At 36.1% G+C, this 25035-nt stretch overlaps 1 protein-coding gene across 1 annotated transcript; it reads left to right on the top strand.

The window, feature by feature from the left end:
* Positions 1-1295: 1295 nt before the first annotated feature.
* Positions 1296-25035, top strand: LOC149410751 (uncharacterized). The gene is made up of 14 exons (XM_089647980.1): positions 1296-1517; positions 2609-2831; positions 3545-3649; positions 4890-4981; positions 10513-10711; positions 11309-11443; positions 14278-14381; positions 14461-14579; positions 16154-16364; positions 19525-19663; positions 19748-19884; positions 20475-20628; positions 22155-22372; positions 24508-25035. The coding sequence occupies exons 1-14, from the start codon at positions 1444-1446 to the stop codon at positions 24638-24640; spliced, it is 2043 nt and encodes a 680-aa protein (XP_089504106.1). The 5' UTR covers positions 1296-1443; the 3' UTR covers positions 24641-25035.

Consider the following 25035-nt stretch of genomic DNA (forward strand, 5'->3'; position numbering starts at 1 on the left):
GCTCTCGACTAGCAAGCCGAAGGGCGCAGGTTCAAATCCCGAAGTGAGCAAGTTAATTTGTGTATATTTGATTGAATAAAAATAATATGTAGTTTATTTGCGGCATATTACAATGTTAGATACTCCAGTTTGGCCCTGGTGTAAGACCACCATTCATAATTGAAAAATTGCTTAGAATCGGCTCTATCCGTGTTTGGTGAAGAGATCTGAATAGCTGGGTACATCTCCACGTTCATCTTCCCCATTTAACCCCCACCCCCCTAATACCTTCAGCCTCACAATATTCCCCAATTAGGGATGCCATAGTCTCATTTGCTCCAGACGGTTGAGAGCAGTTAGGATTCTTGTTCGGTATTCACATTTAAAAAATGATATCAAGCTTTTGAGGTAGTTTTAAGGTAAAAAAAGATTAATTATTTGTGTGGAAAAAATATTATTTTGTGGAACAATATAAATGAATATGAAAAAACAACGGAAATAGTTTTTTTCAAATCTTTTTTAATTATACCATCCTCAATAACCTCCCAAAATAAGTTCCCTGGACACCCAGTTTATAGGTACCCCTCAATTATAGTCTTATTAATACAATGTTTGCGTGGAATCAGTAAAGATAAGGCCTTACTCATAAATTTGTACACATCTGATAAACAACAATTAATGTGTGGTAAATGTTGTTTATCTATTCTGTAAAATTTAAAACGCATAAGGGGGTAAGAATTTCCACAAGAAAAAAGAAGAATTTCACTCGGTAAACCACCCAGTTAATAAATAACATGTTCATCAATTTCATTACAGGCGAAAATATTTTGAATATAAGAGACACCACTTTTATATTGAATGCTGTACCATGTGCGTTGTAATAAAAAAATACAAACGCACCTGTAAAAGTGGACAAAAGTGAAGCTAAAGAACTAACGAAATAATTTTTTTTTACACTCGTGGGTAAGTTTACACGTAAATGGTGTTTCGTATTGTTTCTACAGAAGTGATATGATAAGTTTGTACTGTACATTTCATAAATAAACCACTCTCGTACATTTGTACAGTAGCTTCTGACGCTAGCGACGTCCGCATAAATAAACTAGACGTCCGCAATGCCCAAATCTCGAACCTGGTATATTTATGCTCGAACCCATCCCAAATGCACCAATAGTTAATTCATTCGCAACCCAATGAAAATAATATTAATCAAGTTCCTACTTTTGTTTTTTTTTGCTGGCAACTCGCAGGAAAAACCTTCTCAAACATTTTCGTGTCTATGGGATATTTTAAATTTCAAACAAAACTGCCAACGAGTGGTTCATTTATGCTGCCAACAAAACTCGAAGTTCGTAAAGAGGCAAACATTTTCGACTCGTTATAAACTGTATGTTCTGTTAATTACTGTTATATTAGTATTTGTGCAATATCTTCCTTCCTTGGTAGATTTGAAATTCACCCAAAATGATCAAAAGACCTTCAGCAGCGCAACGTCTATCGGAAATCTGCGATTCGTTGAATCCAAACAAAAACAGGGGGTAAGCAAATCATATTTTTACTGTCATCGGAGTTTCATAACAGAGATTTGTGCATTTATTACTAGGCTTTTACATTTTATTACACGTAATGACACGCATGTTACCTATAAAATATTGAGATATAATGACGATATATAAAATGTACATTAGTACATAATAATGAAACAAGATAAATATAGAGAGTGCAGTAAAAAAATATCCAGGACTGTCAAGAATGGCATACAATTTTCATAACATTATTTGATAGACTTTCAATACCGTGGTATCGAAATACGCATTACCTAAAGTTGTAACAGAAAAATACCACGTAGTAGCGATTTTAAAACATTTATAAGAACCATATCCTTCTATAACATACCAATATATGGGGTGGGATCAAAATAAAAAGGATGATGTCAAAATCTAATATTTATTAGCAGGGTACAAATTAGCGAGAGTTAAGATATTAATTATGATATACATAATGAGAACAAGAGACTCTATAATTAAGATTGAATAATATCTCAGAGTGCGTTCAAGGTTCCACAGGAAGCACTTGTAGATTGGAATTTATTGTAAAGCATTATTTCGTATTTGTGTGACATTAAATAAGACTATAAGAACCGACCTTGTTACCCGCCTGTTAAGTGTGTTCTTACTGTTAAGGGGCGCCATGTGAGTTCAGGAAATTGAACTCGCAAAATGTAATAATGATTAAGCCCGATGTCCAGCAACATCTAGCTAGCTAACACGTTTCCAAAATGTCGATCCATAATGTTGTGTGGAGTTCACCCTCTTTCCAGTAGACCGTCTCCGATTCGCTTCCCGTTGAGTACTGTTTCTCTAGTTCTCCGTGAGTCGCGCTGATTGCTACTCCTCCAAAATGGGCGGCTGTACAACCGATAGCTAGGCGGTCCGTAGTCCCAACTATGGATGAGTCAACCTTAAATTCCTGGGGTAATATTGAAACTATTACAAAGTATGCGGTCGATTCATCACGAAATTTAATTATGCATTGGTTATATTTTTACAATGGTAAGGTTCTTACGATTCCTTATAACATGCACAGAAGTAATACAATATGTTAATAAAGTTTTGTTTTAATTATTTAGTCAAGATGGCGGACACAAGCTGTCGTTCATCCCGCGTCCCAGTGGACGTTCGTTGGAGCGAGTTTCGGGAGTGCAACCCTTCGAGAGTGCCGGCGGGAGCCACTTCCAGGTGCCCCGCGTTTCCGGGGGTCTTGTGGCCAGGCACCGGAGTGCTGACTCCAACAGGAAGACCCAACTTCATTCGAGGAATAGATCTGAATCTGCTCAAAGACCAAGTACTCATGTAAGTATATTATATTATGTACTAGTGCAGACCCGTATTACGTTGTATTGCGCTTTCACCTCCTTTAGCCAATGCTTCAGAATGCCTTGCAATGCCCACCATGAGGAAACTTGTCATAAGAGTAGAGACTTGTCGAGAGAAACGTAACCTCTGGAAAACCGTTTGTGCACCAATAACAAGATTTTTTTCCCGCCGACAAACCGTTCATGCGCTGCTGGCATTGGAATTTCGCCCTAGCTGGAATTTTTTGATATTTGATTTAAACCTGTATGCCACGAGAAAGTGCATAAAATTTGATAAACAGAATCGCTTGCACTTGAAGTACTTTAGAGTTCATTTTTGATTTCCTTCAAAAGAGTCTGGTATTCCAAAGGTTAAATCATAACTTAACACTCAGGTATTTTATTGGTACACACTTGTTAATTGCTTTTATCGTCCACCCATCTCTTTTTCCTTTGGCTTTATGGAAATACCCGTAATGTGAACAGTACCATCAATTAATGCAGATGAAATTTAAATTGTTTAATATATCACCTTTGTGAAGTTTATTACCTATATATGGTGTCCGAAAACAGTAGTATGCAATGATCTATACCATGTGTATAAATGATTGCATACCATGTACAGCGCCCCTCAGGTGATTTTACACAATAATGGCGTTATACAAATTATCCAATTATTATTATTATTAATATAATTTTATTTTGTTCCAGCAATCAAGATCGCGAAGCACATTCATGACAGTGCGTGAGACGCCATCCCAGCGCACACCATTGGCGCGCCAACTGTTACAGACCCCCATGTCTGCTATGGCAGGGGTAAGAAACATACTAATTTACATAAAATGACAATAATACTGCTCTGGTAAATAAAACCAGTGTCTTCTTTGAGACAACCACATTATTTAATTAATACCATTCCTCAAAATATTAATATGGAAACATATGAAACTGCTTACTGCGGTTTAAAGCCAATGAATCCACCTAGATCTTAGCGTTTATCCCATATTTTTAGGTTCTATAAATTTGACACATTATGGCAAGTGATCGCTCAAAACGTTTTTGCAAACTTGGCATAACAAGTGTATTCAATTTGGTGTATAATTATTATTGTGACAGCTGTTTCGCCTTCCGAAGGTGTCATCAAACATTCCTCAACAGTTTCTAATGCCTTCAGAAGACGAAACAGCTGGCAAGCGTAATAATTATTTCACAGCAGACCTGGGCTGGTGCCCCAAAATACTTAATAAACCTGCTTGAATCTGTGCAAAGGAGAGCGATCCGTCTGATTGACAATCCGTTGTTAACAGACCGATTGCCTTCTCTAATGCATAGACGCAATGTAGGCATGCTGTGTCTGTTCTACAGGTATTTCAATGGAACCTGCTCCAAGGAGCTAGCAGCATTGATTCCTGATGCACCGGTGCACGCGCGCGAAACTCGACGGACACGAGCTGAACACCCGTTCACGATTGACGTTGGCTTCATGAGAACGGGCCGTTTTTACGACTCGTTTTTGTGTAAGTCGGCTCGTATGTGGAACGAGCTACCGGCATCTGTTTTTCCTCCCTCCTATAATCCGAGCCTCTTCAAGGCCCGCATTAACAAATCCTTTCCTACAGCCCCTACCTTATTCCGCATCACAACGCCGCCCAACCGGGTGGTGACATAGTTCCCCTGTCTGTACACTGCACAGGCAGGGACGCTCTTGTGAGGTGTCACATAAAAAAAAAAACGTTTATAAATAAACAATTTTTTTTTTGAAATTGAATAATAATGTTATTGAGTAAATTAAAAAAAAGCTTAAAATTAAAAGAGTGTTTATCATCATCGTCATTTTGTTTCCCTTATCCTATCGAGGTCGGGGACCAATCGCCTCGACGCAGCGCCTCCAGGCCCTGTCCTGAGCTACTTCATGTGGCCTTCGTCCATTGCATGCCCAGCGTCTCCTCGCAAATAGCTTCTGCAGCTGATTTCCCCAGTTTGGGGCGGCCAACAGGGTCTAGTATTTCTGTTAAAAAAAAAATTGATAATTTAGAATTTTTGTTTGGTTTTGTAGATTCGACCCCGCACTCCTTCCGCTGAGAGACAAAGGGGAAGACTGTCTGCATTGGAGATAGCCATTCTGGCTATGCCTGGGAAGGATAACAGGTAAGAGATAGAAGTAGACATATAAACAATATATATTCTGCACATAGTACTTTATAAAGCCGAATATTATATATTTTCCTCAACGTTTTTAGTTAATAAAGTTGTATTTTTTAAAATAAAACAAAAACTTTGTATTTAACCACGAATATTTATTATTTTACACATCGACCGGTTTCGCTTAAACCAAGCTTCATCAGGATAGAATAATAACTATTAAATACAAAGTGTTTGTTTTATTTTAAAAAATATAATGTCTAACCACAAAGTAATTGCTTCTTATGAAAAAATTAATAAAGTTGCATAAATATAACATGAATATCTAATTGAGTATAATAATAATACTTTTTTTTTTAATTCGTGCAGTCCAAGAGAGAGTTTGTACATGACGTCATCATTCTAGTTTTTTTTAATTATTATTATTTTTTTTAATGTTTCTCATCTCAACCATCTGGAGCCAGTGATACTATGGCATCCCCAATTGGGGTATGTTGTGAGGCTGAAGGTATTGGGGAGGGGAAGAATATGGGGAAGTACCTTGCTATTCAGATCTGGTCACCAAACACGGCCAAAGCCATTTCAATTCTGAATGGTGGTCTTACACCAGAGCGATACTGAGAGTATCTTCCAATCTGGAATGAGCCTGGTGAACTTGCCGGGATTTGAACTCGTAACCTTCGGCTTGCCAGTCGAGAGTAGTGGGGACCAAATCCCACCCAGGGATATAGCACCGTGATGATGATGAAAACTGCATATGAAAAGTGATCATCTTCAATGATTTGAGATTTTCATGACCGAAAGTATTATTGTGATTTATTTTTGGTTATGTATGACTTGTTGCACTTCCTCCTTCTTTAGCCAACGTTTCAGACAGTGTTACAGTGTCCATCGTCAGGGCAGATGTGTAGATTGTGGTGAAGTGTGTGTTTATGTATACAGTAGAACCCCGTTAATTCGAACCCCGATAATTCGAAAAAACGCGTAGTTCGAAATTTTCGCCAAAAAAATTTCTGCAGAAAAATTTTTTCATACAAAAATTTTTTTAATTCGAAATTCGTTAATTCGTAATTCGAAATTTATTTTTGTCAGGCAACGAAAATTTGTTTGTGTAATTCGAAAAAATTTGATTTTTGCGAAAATAAATCATAATATTTCGTAAATCTGAATCTAAAAGTCAACCGTGGCGGTAAATCGCCGAAAAATGTATTTTTACGTGGTTATACATCGTCCTAATTAGTATTATTATTTTGTAAATCTGAATCGATTTACACTGGAATGTCGTATTTTTTCAAATTTATTTCGAAAATCCTAGTTTGAAGGGCCGAGAAAATACGTTTTACGCGGATATCTGTCGTAGTTTTGCAAGTTTACACCAAATATCTGAATTTAAAGGGTCGGCCGCGACGAAACTCGGCCACGAAATTTCGATTTACGCGTAAATATATCGTATTTTTACGATTTTATTTCGAATATCTGAATTTTAAAGGGCCCGCCGCGACGGAAATTGGACGCTAAATTTCAATTTACGCGGAAATACACGGTGTCCGGAAACTCGTAGTACAAGCGGGAAACTGGAGAATCTACACCACATGAGGAACCCAAAAAAACATAAAGTTTTTTGATTTGAGCATTTTCAAAAAAAAAAAAAAACCAAAAAAAAATATTTTTCGGCTATTTTAAGGCTTAAAGTTTTTTCTGGTGTTTAGGGTTGAATAACAGATGTTTTAACCCTGCAGAGCAGAAATATTTTATGATTACACCGGGTTAAATGAAGGGTGATTTCAAAATAATGCTTCAAATCCGAGTTTCTTCATTTGTTTTACTTTCAAATAGTTTTAATTAGTTGGGTACTTTGATCTTCAGTAATAATTTATAAGAATTTGATTAAAAAAAAAAAAAAAAAAAATCAACTTCAAACTCCATTTACTCGATAACGAAAGCTCAAATAAAAAAAAAAAATACTACAAAATCGACTCCAAATGTGATGTAGATTCACCAGTTTCCCGCTTGTACTACGAGTTTCCGGACACCCTGTATATCGTATTTTTACTAACTTTACTTCGAATATCCGAGTTAAAAAATACGGCGCGACGGAAATCGGCCGAAAAATTTCGATTCACGCCGAAATATGACATATTTTTACGCATTTACTTCAAATATCTGAACTTAAAAGGCTGGCCGCGACGAAAAACTGCCGATAAAATTCGATTTACGCGGAAATATGATATTTTTACGAATTTACAACAAATACCTGAATTTAAAGGGTCCGCCGTGACGGAAATCGGCCGCGCATTCTCGATTTACACGGAAATATATCGTATTTTTGCGAATTTATTTCGAATATCTGAATTAAAATGGCCCGCTGCGACGGAAATCGGCCGCGAATTCTCGTTTTACGCGGAAATGTATCGTATTTTTACGAATTTAAATTCAGATATTTGAAATAAAGGGCCGGCCGCGACGGAAAATTACCCCGAAATCTCAATTTACGCGGAAATATATCGTATTTTTACGAATATCTCAATTTAAAGGGTAGGCCGCGACCGAAATCGGCAGTGAAATCTCGATTTACGCGTAAATATATAGCATTTTTACGAATTTATTGCGAATATCTGAATTTAAAGGGCCCGCCGCTACGGTAATCGGCCGCGAAAATAAAGAAATAATTGGTATTAATACGAATTTACAACTAAAATACCACCCGGATTTGAAGAGGCGGCCGAGAAAATCGATTTTCGGCGTATTTTTTTTTCACAAAATTTCGAATTACGTGGGAATTCGTTAAGGGGAGAGCATAAATAGAGCTAAACATCACTTTGTATTTACCTAGTAAAAGGAATACCACTAATAATTTATCTAAAAATTCTATAGGGGTAGTTAGAAAAATGTCTTATGTTACCAGTGAATTAAATTTTTTTATCGTAAACTTTTTTATTTTATATGAAATACACATTGCAACCTTACGTAAAACTTCAAAAATGCCTTCGCTGGAAGCAGAATAGCTCCTATCAGAGAGATTTTTTTTTTAAATCCATCGGTAATCTCAAAGTAAATATGATACAGGTCATTTTAAATAAATAAAAAACACTTTAACATATATGGATTTTTGTTGTGATTCAATTAAACTTCCCGAATATTTCAATTATTTTCTGTCATACAAAATCCTATGGATGAAATCATTGTCCATGGCTTGACCGAACACCGCCAGTCACTGCCAGTCTCGAGGTGAATTCGGAAGTGAGAGCACGCTTATTTTGTTTATTCTCCAGTCCGCTGCCAACTTTCAAATTTCTAATAGGAATCCAGAGGAGATTGGTGCTATAGCCAAGGGGTAAGTGGAAATTAAATATCTTATATATAATTTGAAACTTGTTTTACGGTCTCAATTTTTTTTTTCCCTTTTTCAGATAATAAAGGGACTCGCGCGTACAGCGCCTTAAGAAAGAGACCGCTCCACTGGAGGAAAAGAAGAATAAGGTTGGTCAAAATACATCATTCTGATGGACACGTTTTCTACAAATTTTTACCGACTTCTATCGAAGTCGGTAAAACGGAGTAGGTGGTGGCTTGAACTCGGATCTAATTCCAAAATGCCTTATTTCGGCATCAATCATAAATTTCTCCAGTTCTCTACCGATTTAGTTCAAAATCGGGATTAGGGAGTTTGGATGTGCACTGAACTCCGATCTAATGTCAAAATGCATAATTTCAGCATCCATCTTGGATTTCTTCAGTTCTCTACCGATTTAGTTCGAAATCGGGATTAGGGAGTGTGGATGTGCATTGAACTCGGATCTACGTCAAAAAACATAATGTTGGCATCCATTTTGAATTTATCGAGTTTTCTACTGATTTGGTTCAAAATCGGGATTAAGGAGTTTGGATGTGCACTGAACTCGGATCTTATGTCATAACTTCAGCATCCAGCTTATATTTCTTGAGTTTTCTGCCGATTTGGTGCAAAATCTGGATTACGGAGTTTGGAGATGGATTTTGCGAGACTAGTGTGAAGGTGCTTTCAACGATTCTAGCGATTCCTTTTAAACTGTCGCTAAGATTTTTTCTTAGTTTATGTACTTCATTCTACTTTTTTTGTATATCTATGTTAATATTGTAAAATATATTCTTTCCCGAGTACGAAAAAAAAACATTTAAATAAATTTTCAAATTACATTCATGATTTACAAATAAACTTTTTTTCCATTTCTATCGCATTTAATATATAATCAAAAAATATTTGTCCTAACTTAATTTTACATTTTCCCTTTTTTCATACCCATTGCTTTCTGGTAATATTATATTAAAAAAAACAGTTATTGTCATTACACAAACCATACAATCAAATTTATGAACCAAAAATCTTTTCCAAATCAAAACACGATTAGATTCTATGTGACCTTGAGTAAAATACTGAGACGTCAAAAAAGGTCCAGGGCGTAAAAGATGTGACTGTATATCCATTATTTTGCTAATATGATTTTTATTCTGTCAAGTTGTATCCATTATTTAGTAAATAAATATAAATTTTATAAAGCACGTGTATTTTTATTTCGTATTTTATCAAAATGCTGACTGATTTATCAAAACCGTGTCAATCATCCCCCTATCTACTCAAAAGACGCAGGTGTTGGTTTTGAAACCGTAGCTGTTCTGGCGGCCGACCGATTCGTTTACAAGTAGCAATAATACCTAACTGTACTGAAGTCGAGATTTGATACCGTCCCCTTAATTCGAAATTTGATTTTTGATGTCCCGTGGATTTCGAATTAACGAGGTTCTACTGTATAGGGTTTATGCCGTGTTTCGTGCGTTAATCCTCTTAGGGCCGGTATTTAAGTAAATTAATAAGTTGTTCTATTAGCCGTGTAGCCTCTAAGTACCGGATTGCAAGAACTATAATAAATCCTGTAACTGATGATGGACACTGTAACTGATGATGAACACTGTAACTGATGATGGACACTGTAACTGATGATGGACACTGTAACTGATGATGGACACTGTAACTGATGATGGACACTTCAACGGATGATGGACACTGTAACTGATGATGGACACTGTAACTGTAATGGACACTGTAACTGACGGTGGACTCTGCAACGGATGATGGAAACTGTAACTGATGATGGACACTTCAATGTATGATGGACACTGTAACTGATGATGGAAACTGTAACTGATGATGGACACTTCAATATATGATGGAAACTGTAACTGATGATGGACACTTCAATGTATGATGGACACTCTAACTGATGATGGACACTGTAACTGATGATGGACACTTCAACCGATGATGGACACTGTAACTGATGATGGACACTGTAATGGATGATGAACACTGTAACTGATGATGGTCACTGTAATGGATGGTAGACACTGTAACTGATGATGGACACTGTAATTGATAACTTACACTGTTACGCTGTCCGAATCATTGCTAAAGAAGGAAGCACAATACAGTATAAAAACCCAAAAATGAATCATAATAATTGCGTATCTTCGTTTTCTCATGAGCACTTTTCGTCTTATAGAAAAATTGGCGATCCCGGCTGGCAGAAGAAGACTTGCGACCGCGTGGTGGCGTACCTGAAGGAGCACCCGCAGGCATACGCTCTGCTGCCCAATGTCAACAATCCCCTGCGCCCAATCACCATCAAACTGTTTGTGGACCTCGTCAACTGTCTGCTGGGTCTGCCCAATCATATCAATACTGGTAACTACATACAGAAGGTTAGTTGATGTTAGTTTTATGTGTTTGGTAGTAAGTTTAGTTGTATTGAAGGATAACAAATAATTATAAGCAATAGTCTCCTAAAATATCAAGACAAATTGAAAATATCTCCCGAGTAAAAATATTTGTTATCCTAACAATTATTTGTTATCCTTTGTGCTATGCTTAAAACCTTGTCTTATAAACATTAGTTTATCATTAAAAAAATAATAATATTTAACAAGTCAAAAATATTTCACCAACAAATGAAGATATTATATGTGTCGACGCCATCTAGTGAGAAATTTAGCACTATCAAAGCCTTTCCTACAAAAATAAAGTTGGTTGTTTACAGGTGGAAAAAATATAATAAGCAGTAATTGTTGATTGAGATACTAGTACATATTGAATTATTTGGCGGGTTGGAAATAAGCCGACGTAGCTCAGTGGTCCAGAGCACCTGACCGGACATCAGAAGGTGCTGGTTCAATTCCCGTCGGCGGCATTTATTTTTACTCAGGAGATATTTTCAATTTGTATGGATATTTCAGGTGACTAATTATTGCTAATAATAATTTATTATCTGATGTTTTAATTTTTTGTTTGTTTGTCTGCAGCTGCCCATCACGGCCCGCAAGATCCTGTACCCCGGGGTGATGACCAAGTCCTGGCTGAAGTCTGTAAACACCATGCACACCTACCCCAACATGCTGGCCTTCCTCGCCTACCTCGTGGACTTCTCCAGAATCAGGGTGAGTCCGCAGCTTCCTATTGAGCGGGTACTTCTTCATGAGCCTTCTGGCGTCCAGTTTTAGACGAGGGTCTCACTCAAGTTTTTCAGATTTGCTAATTTTTGATGGCTCACATCTATCTTAATAATGGTTGGTGTTATCACAATAAGGAAGTTGAGTCCGTTTTTTTAATTTTTTTTTATCAATGTTCGCATTCAAACTTAAATACTGGTATTTTTTTTTTTTTTTTTAAGTTTGTTTTCATAATTAAATTAATTCTCAAAGTTTAAATTTTATTCAGCCCGCCAAAACGAGCGGAATCCGAGCGGTAAGAGGCGGGTTGTGGTGTGACGTCATTCGAACTGTGAAAACCACGTCGCTTAAGCATTTTGTATGGAAAAATTTTTAATTCTTCAACAAGGAATTCCAGTAATTTTTTTACCAATGTTAACCGTCTATTAGAATTGATGTTATTAAAAAAAAAAGAAAATTGATTAAGATTTCATAGTTAAATTAATATTTTAAGTTAGAATATTTGCTTTTCCCGCCCGGTACGGTACTTGTACAGTATTGCCGTCGCTACTTGTTGACGTTCCCCGCGCGAATTCAGGACCACCGCGCAGAGAAGTAAAGACCAAAAGTAAAATAACGGTTTACAGCCCAGTTCGCTGTGAGACTTTTCTGGGCGGCCGGCGGCCTGAAGTGTATCACATGTTATGTCACATGTATAATAATAAAAACTTCTAAGTTATGCAATAAACAACATATTATTATAAAGCACTATACGAATATGTATCTTTAGAAATCCATTTCATATAATAATAACAACAAATACGTACATATATTTGACAAACCCAAATAAACCTTTGGCCTATACACCTCTCTCATCTAAACCGACCATCTCTCATGTAATAGAAAGAGATGCACCATAGGTGATCCGTTGTACGTACAAGTCACGACACATGTGACGTCAGAATTCTTTCGACCAATCGTGGAGCGTATACAGTCTATTGCTATTGAATGCTTTTTCAAAAACGTTTAACTAATTCTAAAAATAATAATATAGAAATATATTTATATATTTAGAATCGATATTTTTTGATCTACATGAACATATTTTTTATAAGTCTAAATATTTTTCACTCAACTTCCTTATTGGTGACCCAGTATTTTTGCCCTGTATGTATTTTATTATTATTATTTTTTTTTTTTGAATATATAAACACATTACAATAATTTACAAATGTAGATATTTCGAGGCTGATTGCGAAAAAATTAGAAATTTTTAACAAAAAATTGCCCAACTATTTATTGAATGTAAAAATTATTACGATCCTTAACCACTCAGAACATTAGAACGTCAAAAGACGTAAATATGATAATAGCGGTCAAGACATTAGAACGTCTTTTCACGTAAATGCGCGAGATTTTACAAAAATCGATTTATATCCATCACTAGTACACGGATTGCCATGATTTAAAAAACAGAGTATCGATAATGAATAATGCTACGCGTCTGTATTCAACAATATCTATGGAACGTAGAACTGCATTATCTAAGCCGATTGAATCTGTCATCTTGTTCGTTCATAATTTATTGCGTTTCTAAATAATTTATTAAAAATATTTTAGTTTGGACGGTTAATATTTTGAGGTGACTAATAGTTTTTAATTATATTTCTTCAATATATAAAGTGTTATTTCTTTATGATACTCAGAAAAAATACATTTTTCACGGCTTTGAAATAATGGTTATCGATTCTTACATATTTTTGACGTTTTCATAAAATATATATTTAGAAATGCAAATATTTACTTATAACAACACAATGCGATAGTGATTTTCATAATCTTTCCAAAACATTTTTTAGAATGAGGCTACGTTTCCCAAGACGTGAGTTATGATGCTTTTAGCAAAACTCATAAATAACACAGATATTATCACGTTTTGACAGTTCTCAAAGGAACACATAGTATATAAATGTCTTTGTCTGAGAGGTTAATATTCATTTTGCTCTTTCCAGTAACAATTAGCTACAACCTACCGTTTTAACCGAACACAGTCCATCTTTGCCCAGCAGACAATTAATGCAAAGCAAGCAAGTAATGCAAAATTGTACAAGATATAGTACAAAATCCAAAACTCAAACCAAAGTAAAATATGGTAAAAAGGGATAATTCTTTTTAAATGCAGATTGATTATCAAATAGTTTTTCTAGAAAAACTTAAATTATAGAGAATGTAATGTCAAAAACAACTTTGATATTGCATAAAACTCTCGTTTGGGGTAACTATATTACCCTCCTTCGGAGCGGGAGTGTTAATGTAATATATGTGTGGCAGCCCTGCTGCAGACTCACAGCTCTTCGGTAACCCTGCAGACTTATAACCGCGTGGTGACACATTGACCAATCACTGGAGGCCACGCTATCAGCAAACTACGCAGACTGGAATCTTCGAGACGTGGCGACCTCAATCAACCGCGTCTTGACCACATCTCAATCCTTGTTGCATTCTCTTTGTGATCTTACTAAATAAATATTTGTGATGTATAAGTTGGATATTCAAGCGATAGCTGGCACTAGTCAGAAAGCTTACTCCAGAGTCCGACAGATGTCGCTAGAGTGTAGCAATTGCCTGTGGGATATCATTGTCAGACTTCAAGCTTCTAGAAACTGAGAATTACCAACCCTCAGGTAATGAACAGTGTAGCTAAATTCAAACTAATTTATTGTAACGTAAATAAAGGCAATTATTGTAAAGAACCTTTTACTTTATCAAGAGTTCCCAACACAGAAATCTGCAAGTAAGCACACGTAATGATTTACTGAAGGATATTATTGTTAACCTTTCAGGATATAACGGCTTGCAACATGTCCTTGTCCAAACTGAGTGGAGAGGAGAAGAAAGGACCTGGCGCCACCATGAAGCAACAATACTATCTGGATTGCTGGGAAGTGTAAGTATGGTTTGAATAGGCATCTAAGAGCTCCTAACCCGGGCTGATTACTACGAGACTTATAATGTTTTATTTCCAGATTTCAGAATCCAGGGGAGCCAGATTACGAGCCGAATTTGAACGCCTACATAGACAGTCTCAAGGAAATTTATGGAGTTTCCGATGAAGGCATTATGAATCTGAATGCACAAATCACTGGTAAGTCGCCAACATTTCACTACATCCCACCTAGAGAACAACCTTTTTTTTCGTTATAAAAAATTACATTTTTATATCCGGTATAAACATTTTAACAACTTATTTCTATGATATTAAGGACACTACGATACACCTAAAACTTATTTATGTATAACCCACGAAACGCAGCAAGGCTTTTAGCTTCTTTAACATCTGTCTGTAACTCATTAAATATCTTAAATCCTTTAAAATATAGATTATTTTGGGTTCCCGACAAATTTGTTTTTGAAAGTTTAAAATTTCCACAGTTTCTTGTGGGGTAGCCATGTATTGCAAAATTTAAATTTACATTCTTAAACATTTATTTTGGGAGCATCAATTACAATTACTTTCAATTACTGTCAAACTCGTTGTGAAATCAGATATGAGCGCATCAGCAGAATGCTGCCTGCTCATTACATAATAATAATAATAATCTTATTTTTTTAGCTTAACCACTCAGAACATTAGAACGTCAAAAGACGTAAATATGATAATAGCGTTCAAGACATTAGAACGTCTTTTCACGTAAACGCGCGAGATTTTACAAAAATCGATTTATTTCCATCACTAGTATACGGATTGCCATGATTTAAAAAACAGAGTATCGATAATGAATAACGCTACGCGTCTGTATTCAAGAATATCTATGGAATGTAGAGGTGCATTATCTAAGCCGATTGGATCTGTCATCTTGTTCGTTCATAATTTATTGCGTTTTTAAATAATTTATTAAAAATATTTTAGTTTGTTATATTTCTTCAATATATAAAGTGTTATTTCTTTATGATACTCAGAAAAAAGTAAATTTTTCACAGCTTTGAAATAATGGTCAGCGATTTTTACATATTTTTGACGTTTTCAGAAAATGTATATTTAGAAACGCAAATATTTACGTATAACAAAACAATACGATAGTGAATTTCATAATCTTTCCAAAAAATTTTTTAGAATGACGCTACGTTTCCCAAAACGTGAGTTATGAAGCTTTTAACAAAACTCGTGAATAACACAAAAATTTTCACGTTTTGACAGTTCGCAAAGGAACACAAAGTAAATAAAAGTCTTTTTCTGAGAGGTTAAATATAAATATTACGGTTTTGTAAATTATTCGCTGTGTCACACTTAACATTCCTAGTTTTTCTGCATAATAATTATCTTAGAATACCTACTACAATTCAATACTGCTTGCATGCCTCTCTTTTGAATTATTTGCAATTTCTTTTGGGTTGTTTGTTCTGGGTTAATAGCCTCTCGGATTTTTTTGTAGGTGTTGTCTTTATTCTTCCAAGATTTGTAACGAATTTTGTGGTCACAAGAACTAAATATATTTTTTATTATATTATTATTATTATGTAATGAGCAGGCAGCGATTATATAATATATATATAATTGAAGTGCTCATAGATGATTCAAAACCTTTCCAAACTCGACACTGGTGAACTTAAAGTGGTGACCGGGTATCATATCAAAATGACAGTTCAACACTTTGGTGAAATGCCATCATAAATCTCATTCTGTCACCCGTCTCTCGTTCACACATCACCATCTTCCAGAATTGATGATGCAGACGACCAATCCGAACCTTGTGGCGGCTCGCAATCAGGAGGCGGTGCTGAAGGCGAAGCCCGCACAATTGGAGGAGCAGGCGCGCCAGCTGCGGCAGACGCGCGCCGACCTGGAGCGGCTGCTGCGTCAGGAGTTGCACCAGCAGCGCACGCACAAGGACATAGTGGATAAGGGAAGGGAGGAGACGCAGAAGCTGGAGTGAGTTATACTTCACTTATAGGCTTTACGAACCTGGCTTCACTTATAGGCTTTTCTTTTTATAGGCGAACCGAAAAATATGTCTATTTTTATTAGTATACTAGCTGTACCCCGCCACGCGTTGCTTTGGCTCAGTCTGTCTGTGCTGATAGAGAAACAATAGCATGTGTTGCTTTTATGTCCAACAGATGGGGCTGTTTTTCAAAAAAGCATGTTTATAGCTGTCACAGGTGACATCTATGTAATATAGGTATATAAAAAGGCACGCATATTTGAATGCAACGTTGTGTCAAAATTTCAAAGCAATCGTTGAAGAACTTTCCGAGTTTTAAGATTTTGAACAAAGGAAGATTAAAATTTTTATTAGATGTATTTAATAAAAAATAATTATCTGACTTAGTATTGAATCTTCCCTGGGGTTTAACTGCTGAGAACTTTTAAAAATTTAAATTTAAAAGATTTTGTGTGACAAGCCGCTACTCCTACGGCCGCTGCTCTTTCGCCCTTTTCCTTGCTCGTCCATCAACCCGCTTGTTTATCAGCCCTCAATTCCTTTATGTCCTGGTAGGATCAGGGTTATTTTTATTGATGGTAACAAGAATAGTCCTGCATTCCATCACCAGTCTGGAATTGGATCATTTACATTAGCGCTGGTTATCAGAGCACTGGCTTACCTATCTACATAAATAAAAATGTAAATGTTTATTTGTTTTACCTTTCCTTATCTGTGGTGTGTATTTACTACACATTGCTTCTAATAACTTTAATAACTCTATAAATATAATAAATTCTGGGTTCAGATTTTAGGTATTCCTCCGTTATACATTTATGCACTGAATTAAAAAATAATATTTTACATAGTTTTCAAATTCAATTAAAAATCAGAGATTTTTGTTGAAAATCGGGAACAAACACACCAATACAAACAACCGTGTGATACTAATACGTGAAGAGTGTGCGAGGAAATGACACGCTATTGATGTCCCGCTTTAATTCGCTATGCGGAAACATGAGACATCCACACGTCTGCAATTGTATTTTTGATTTAGATCATCGATACCTACGACCGCACAGCTGTGTGTGTGCCAGCCGCCAGCCGCTAGCCAGTCGGCCGCGAACCGTCGTTAGATGTGGACCTCTCGTACGTTTCTTTAGCATCTGCCGATGGTTTTTTTCATGTTTTCTGCAATTAAATTACAATTATTATCACTTTTGATATAAAATATAATAAACATAATCGATTAGCTATGAATATTCATATTTTTCTGATATTAAATGGGTTATTTTGAGATGTGTGTTGACTACACAGCACCGGAATGCGTGGATTTTTTTAGCACAGTAAGGGAAAGGTTAAAATCTTAAATCTCTAAAAGTTCTGAACCGATTGCTTTGAAATTTTGACACAAAATTGCATTAGAATACGCTTGTGTTTTTTATATACCTATAGTATGTAGATGTCACCTGTGACAAGTAAAAACATGCTTTTTTTTTAAAAACAGCGCCATTTGCTGGACAAACATACATATTTATAGCCATACAGTAGAACCCCGTTAATTCGAACCCCGATAATTCGAAAAAACGCGTAATTCGAAATTTTCGCAAAAAAAAATTCCGCTGAAAAATTTTTTCTTACAAATTTTTTTTTAATTCGAAATTCGTTAATTCGTAATTCGAAATTTATTTTTGTCCGCGCACGAAAATTTGTTCATGTAATTCGAAAAAGTTTGATTTTTGCGAAAATAAATCATAATATTTCGTAAATCTGAATCTAAAAGTCAGCCGTGGCGGTAAAACGCCGAAAAATGTATTTTTACGTGGTTATACATCGCCCTAATTAGTATTATTATTTTGTAAATCTCAATCGATTTACACTGGAATGTCGTATTTTTTCAAATTTATTTCGAATATCCGAGTTTAAAGGGCCGAGAAAATGCATTTTACGCGGATATATGTCGTAGTTTTACGAGTTTACGCCAAATATCTGAATTTAAAGGGTCGATTAAATTTCGATTTACGCGTAAATATATCGTATTTCATCACCGCGACGGAAATCGGACGCGAAATTTCAATTTACGCGGAAATATATCGTATTTTTACTAACTTTACTTCGAATATCCGAGTTGAAAAAATACGGCGCGACGGAAATCGGCCGAAAAATTTCGATCCATGCCGAAATATGATATTTTTTTACGAATTTACTTCAAATATCTGAACTTAAAAGGCCGGCCGCGACGAAAAACTGTCGACAAAATTCGATTTACGCGGAAATATATCATATTTTTACGAATTTATTTCGAATATCTGAATTTGAACAGCCGGCCGCGACGGAATACGGCCGCGAATTCTCGTTTTACGCGGAAATATATCGTATTTTCACGAATTCAAATTCAGATATTTGAAATAAACGGCCGGCCGCGACAGAAAATTACCGCGAAATCTCGATTTACGCGGAAATATATCGTATTTTTACGAATATCTCAATTTAAAGGGTAGGCCGCGACCGAAATCGGCAGCGAAATCTCGATTTACGCGTAAATATATAGCATTTTTATGAATATATTTCGAATATCTGAATTTGAAGAGCCGGCCGCGACGGAATACGGCCGCGAATCCTCGTTTTACGCGGAAATATATCGTATTTTTACGAATTCAAATTCAGATATTTGAAATAAAGGGCCGGCCGCGACGGAAAATTACCGCGAAATCTCGATTTACGCGGAAATATATCGTATTTTTACGAATATCCCAATTTAAAGGGTAGGCCGCGACCGAAATCCGCAGCAAAATCTCGATTTACGCGTAAATATATAGCATTTTTACGAATTTATTGCGAATATCTGAATTTAAAGGGCCGGCCGCTACGGTAATCGACCGCGATAATAAAGAAATAATTGGTATTAATACGAATTTACAACTAAAATACCACCCGGATTTGAAGAGGCGGCCGAAAAAATCGATTTTCGGCGTATTTAAAAAAAAAAAAATTTTCATAAAATTTCGAATTACGTGGGAATTCGTTAATTCGAAATTTGATTTTTGATGTCCGCTGGATTTCGAATTAACGAGGTTCTACTGTATAACACGTGGCGAGGTACAGCTAGTATTTAAATAAATATGATATTTTAGAACCCTGCTAAAAGTGTTCTTTTTCCATCATCAGGTTAGAGATTCAAAACCTGCAGCAGAGATTGGTGGACCAACAGATGACTGTGCGACAGAGGGACGATATCCTGAACGAAGTAGAGACCATATTTACGGCAGTGGAGTCCAAAATGGAGCTGCTCCATTCTATTCAGAAGGTTAGTTGTGTACATATTGAAAATGGAGTTGTGTTGGGCGTCTTTATGTCTTTAATCAATCTTCAATGAGTGGTTCCTTCGCAGATGGGCTACACCAAAGACCTGGAGTTGGGGCAGCTACAGAAGCAGGCGCTGAAGGCCAGCATCGACCTGAACAGGTCTCTGGTGGCAGTGGGGCTCTCGGCTGGCTCCAACCTCAACGATTACACCATAGACGAGAGGTGAGTAATCTATGCTACTTAACTCAACTGAACCAACTAACTTAACAAAACCTAACTTAACTGAACCAACTAACTTAACAAAGCCTAACTTAACTGAACCAACTAACTTAACAAAACCTAACTCAACTGAACCAACTAACTTAACAAAACCTAACTTAACTGAACCAACTAACTTAACAAAACCTAACTTAACTGAACAAACAAACAAACAAATAAACATTCATTTTTATGTAAATATATAATATATATATATATTTATATGAAAAAACAAAAAAGTTAGGTGATGGTAATGTTTATAACCGTTTTTATGAACATTCCGATCCTGCACAATAAAGTCCCACAATGGACTGCTCTGTAAACCAGCTAGCAAACTTTACTTTTCTACACAGGGTCTGGTTATTTGAATGTGCGCTCTTCGGTGTTCAACGTACGACTGATATCGTAGATTATTCAAAGCACCCTCCTGGTGTCAAGAATATGGTCACGTGGTTTTCCTCCAGCTCTTCAAAATGATACCCGGTTACGTGTTAGGGCAAGTCCATCGATTTGGATGTTTATGATATTTACTAATAGACTATGAAATATTCCAGAGATCTCCTGGCTGGTAATTCAATTGAAGACAACATTAAGAAGACAGAAGCCGTTCTGGTCTCCATCAAGACCAAATTCGAAGAGCGACTGCAGCAGGCTCGCCACAACAAGGAAGTCGGTGTCTGCAGGAAGCAGCAGGTCAAGATTGAACTGGTAAATGCACATTTTTATTTTGTTGCCCTTTTTTAGCAGTCCTTATCAGTCCATCTCTCAACTTGAACTTTTGTGATTTACGGATATGGTAAAACTTTGAAACTTATATCAAAAGTCTCCTTTTGATTGCTTTTTGATTTTTCTATTTTTATATTGTGATTACCGCACAATAGTCCAGACTGCTTGAAGCTAGTGGGGCTATGGCATCCTCAGATTGAGGTATGTTTATTTTATTTTATATATAAAAATGTAAATTTTCTTTTATTCAAAATCTAAAATATCCAAAATTTCTTCACCGATTGCTTTGAAATTTTTACACAACGTTGCATTCTAATACACATGTATTTTTATATATCTATATTATATAGATCTCACTTGTGATAAAAATATGCTTTTTTTTAAAACAGCGCCAGCTGTTGGACCAACATGATTTTTGAAAAGCAGCGCCGTCTGTTGGACGTAAAAGCAACACGTGCTATTGTTTCTCTATCTACACAAACAGACTGAGCCACAGCAACGCGTAGTGGGGTACAAAATTTGAAAGCTTATTTCATCACCTTTCAAAAGCAGTTTTTAGTTTTCTGATACATTAACCCATTGGCCTCCGAATTGTTTAGCTAAAAAATTGTCCTTCACATCCGAATTTACTTACCAACGTTTCTTTTCAAATCTGCAGCAAAAAAAAAAAATAATAATATTTTTTTATAGTTTTAAATCTGCTGCAAAAAAAAATAATAATAATATGATTAAACGAGGATATAAAAATATTTATTTTATAAAAACCATTTTTTTATAATTGGATTAAGAAAAGTTTTACATTAATCATACTTATTACCATAATATATATTTTTTCAATTTGGGCTGATGTTAGCCGCCCACCACGCATTTTACGAACAAGCTTGTCAATTCCCAAACCACACGCCATTTTGAAAAAATTCAATGACACTGAAATATAACAAAATTTCAATCGTAAATATCAGTAAAAACTGTACCAACGGAGTCCTGCCAATTACTACGAAATGAATGCTTAATTATCTACAGAAAGATTCGCATTTAAAATTTTAAACACGGATGTCAATAATGTATCCCCTTTTCGTTTTTAAGCCGACAGACATTAGACGGCGTCATTTGATTTTAAGACACATCGCCGTACACAAGCTGGGACGGCGTCGTTTGAGGCACATGGGTTAAAAAATATTCCATTTATTTGGATTTTATTTAAAAAAGGAAATACTCCGAGGAGGGGTTGAGTATATAAAAATGCATGATGCCCTAAACTTGCATGCATGAATGTTAAATACTCAATTTTATTAAATTAAACCATAAAAACACAATTCTGAACACCTAACCATTGGGTTCAGAGACAAGAAGCTTACAGCGCTGCCACAAACCTATGTTATTAATGCTAGGTTTAGAGACCACTTTAACATAGAATAAAGTGGGCATGATAGACCTTTATCAGTTATTTTTATTAAAGGACTTCCATGTTCCATTAATTTAATTACTTTTTGTTCTATGGTGGTCAGGAATCGGAACGGCAGTGCGTGTCCACCCTGCAGTCGGAGTTGGCCGCCATGGAGCAGCAGCTCCGGGCCGCCGAGGATGCCGCCGCCGACAAGGTGGCCCGCCAGCGGGGCGATACTCAGACCACCAAGCAGAGGACGGCCGAGAGGAGGCGGCAGACGGCCGAAATGCTGGCCAAGGCTCGGGACGACCGAGACTTCTGGGAGGACCAGGATCAAAAGTAAGTATATGGATAGGTGACTGACAACTTTTATTATTAAAAATAAGTGTTGTCAGTTATATTTCAAGATGACTGAAACCGTTTTGAAATAAACGGTTACTCGAAATTGTTTAAAAATATCGTAATAAACTTTTTTTAATACGTGAATTTTCAGTCGAGAGCGTTTTGTAACAACGGTCGGCGACGGAGTTTCGGAAGAAAGAGTTTGAAAGTATTTTATAGCAACGGTTTACGATAGGTATAGCAATTCAGTAAAATGTTTTAAATTTGGAATTCTCCACCGATTTGCGCTCTTATCGAATCTATTCGCTTGGTCTTAGTTACATGTTTTTTTTAAACGCTTATACAAAATCTGCGAAACTGTTACAACTGTTTCAGAACTTAAAGGGTTACTGTTTTTTTACTCATCTCATCTGTTGAGGAAAGCGAAGGTAGCAGTCCACAATGGAGTTTTGATTCCAACTATGAGTATATTGACTGTGTTATACCTGGTTCCATAATAACTCAACACAGTGACAATTCAACACACTTTTAAAAAGTGATATAAAGTCATTCGAAACGATGAAAAAAAAATTTTTTTTAACCTAACCTAACCTACTTAACTCAGTTAATAAAGTTTTTGTTTCATCACTTTCCATGACTTTATATAACTTTTTAAAGTTGTGATGAATTATCATTGTGATGATTTATCCGGTTACCGTTATACCTATCTGTTGTGTTCCCACAAACAGTTCTCCAGCTCGTCGTGGAAGGAGAATATAAATAATTGGGTCTTTGTGATAAATCAGGGATTTATTAATACTTTGCGTATTACAATGGTGACTCGATAGTCGACCTAACTAGAAGCTGGCTAAATGAGATCTGAAAACAGTAAGTTTGTCTGGGAGCATTCCCACTGACCCTGGCGACTACTGGCCACTAGCTACCATCTTACGGATTTCCAAGCAAGCTCTTTGCACTGCCCTCTATGATTGCATCTGTTAAGCTCTTAACTAACTCATTTCTCAACACTATCTGTCTATGTATTTTATGCCTTTGTATTATAGTCACTTGAAATGTTATTATTCTATATTGTGGCTTCTAATTATATCGACGGTCCCTATGCATACTGTTAAATCTGCATTTTGCGAGTTTACAGGGAAGCAAAAGCAACATTTGAATTTTTTTTAATCACCCGATATTATTAAATTTGATTGTTTTCGTTTAAAAACAGTTAGATTTAATTAGTCAACCTATAATAAAAAGTAAATTAAATAGTTAAGACAGTAAAACAAAAATCTAGAGACCGTCGATATGTGCGATTAGTAGTATGATTAATATTGTAAAATTGACCTGCTGGCAAATTTCTTTGGCAGTTTAGTATAATACTAAATTTCAAAAAACCCCGATGTGTGGCAATGAAATATATAGGGTTTTCCAATAAGAGGTGTTATTTTGAATAGCCCGCTATTTTGGCTATTTTGGCTATGTTACTTTTGAAGCTGTCATTTTTTGATATTTGACAAGTAGAAACTATGCCATTAATAAAAATGGAACTATACACGCTTCAACAACGCATTGATATTATTAAAATTCACTTGAGTGAATGAAATGCAAATCATCTTGAGTGATGAGGCCCATTTCCACCTCGGTGGCTTCGTCAACAAGCAAAATTGTCGCATCTGGGGCTCGGAAAACCCAAGAGTTATTGTTGAAAAGCCTCTCTATCCTCAACGTGTGACTGTTTGGTGCCGGTTATGGTCCGGCGGAGTCATTGGACCTTACTTTTTCGAAAATGAGGCTGGAGCAACAGTTACGGTGAATAGATTGCGCTATCGAGAGATGATTAATGATTTTTTATGGCCGGAATTGGATGGTATTGATCTGGACAACGTTTACTTTCAACAAGACGGCGCTACGTGCCACACAAGCAACAAAACCATTGATCTTTTACGATTGAATATCAAAATAACACCTCTTATTGGAAAACCCTGTAGAAAACAGATAAGGAAGGAGACTGAATACAGTATCTCTGAGATACAGTATCACGTATCTCTGAGACATGTGTGATATATGTAAAAACCCACCCTTGCAGATTATAAACCGAGGGTAAAGATATTACATGAATTATCTATAATATATTTTCTCTTCCACAGATGGCGCACAAAGCTGGAGCAACTGAGGGGAGAAGAAGATCTGGTGAGAAAGACGTGTGAAGCTCGGGCTCAAGCTCTCGTCGGGGAATATTTGGCTCTGGCTAAAAGCGCCGTGGAAAAAGGATCAATTTGAAAACATATTTTAATTTTACGTCTGTTTTTTTTTTTATGCTGATTTTGAGCAAGTATCCTATGATATAAATAATACGCCCAACTCCAGTAAAATACTTGCAGGATCACCAACGCTGGCCGCTAGAAGCGCTAACATGTTGACGTTGGCATTCTTATCAATGGCGGCAAATTGAATTTATGTAGTGCTTGGTGGCAGTGTTTTGCGCTTTCTAATTTGTATTTTGAGCAATATTGATTATAAATAAATGTAAAAAATGTACTACGAAACAGGTTCTGTGGGTGCAGTTTACTGATGTATAATTATAAACAACAAAAAGACTCTTTAAGTCATTTTTCCGGATGCCACAAAACTTTGACAGGTTAGTTAGTGGAATGTAATACAAATACAATATTGGA

Source organism: Hesperophylax consimilis, chromosome 27 (assembly GCF_061612785.1).
Source record: "Hesperophylax consimilis isolate HC1 chromosome 27, BYU_Hcon_1.0, whole genome shotgun sequence".
In the NCBI taxonomy this organism is placed as follows: Eukaryota; Metazoa; Arthropoda; class Insecta; order Trichoptera; family Limnephilidae; genus Hesperophylax; species Hesperophylax consimilis.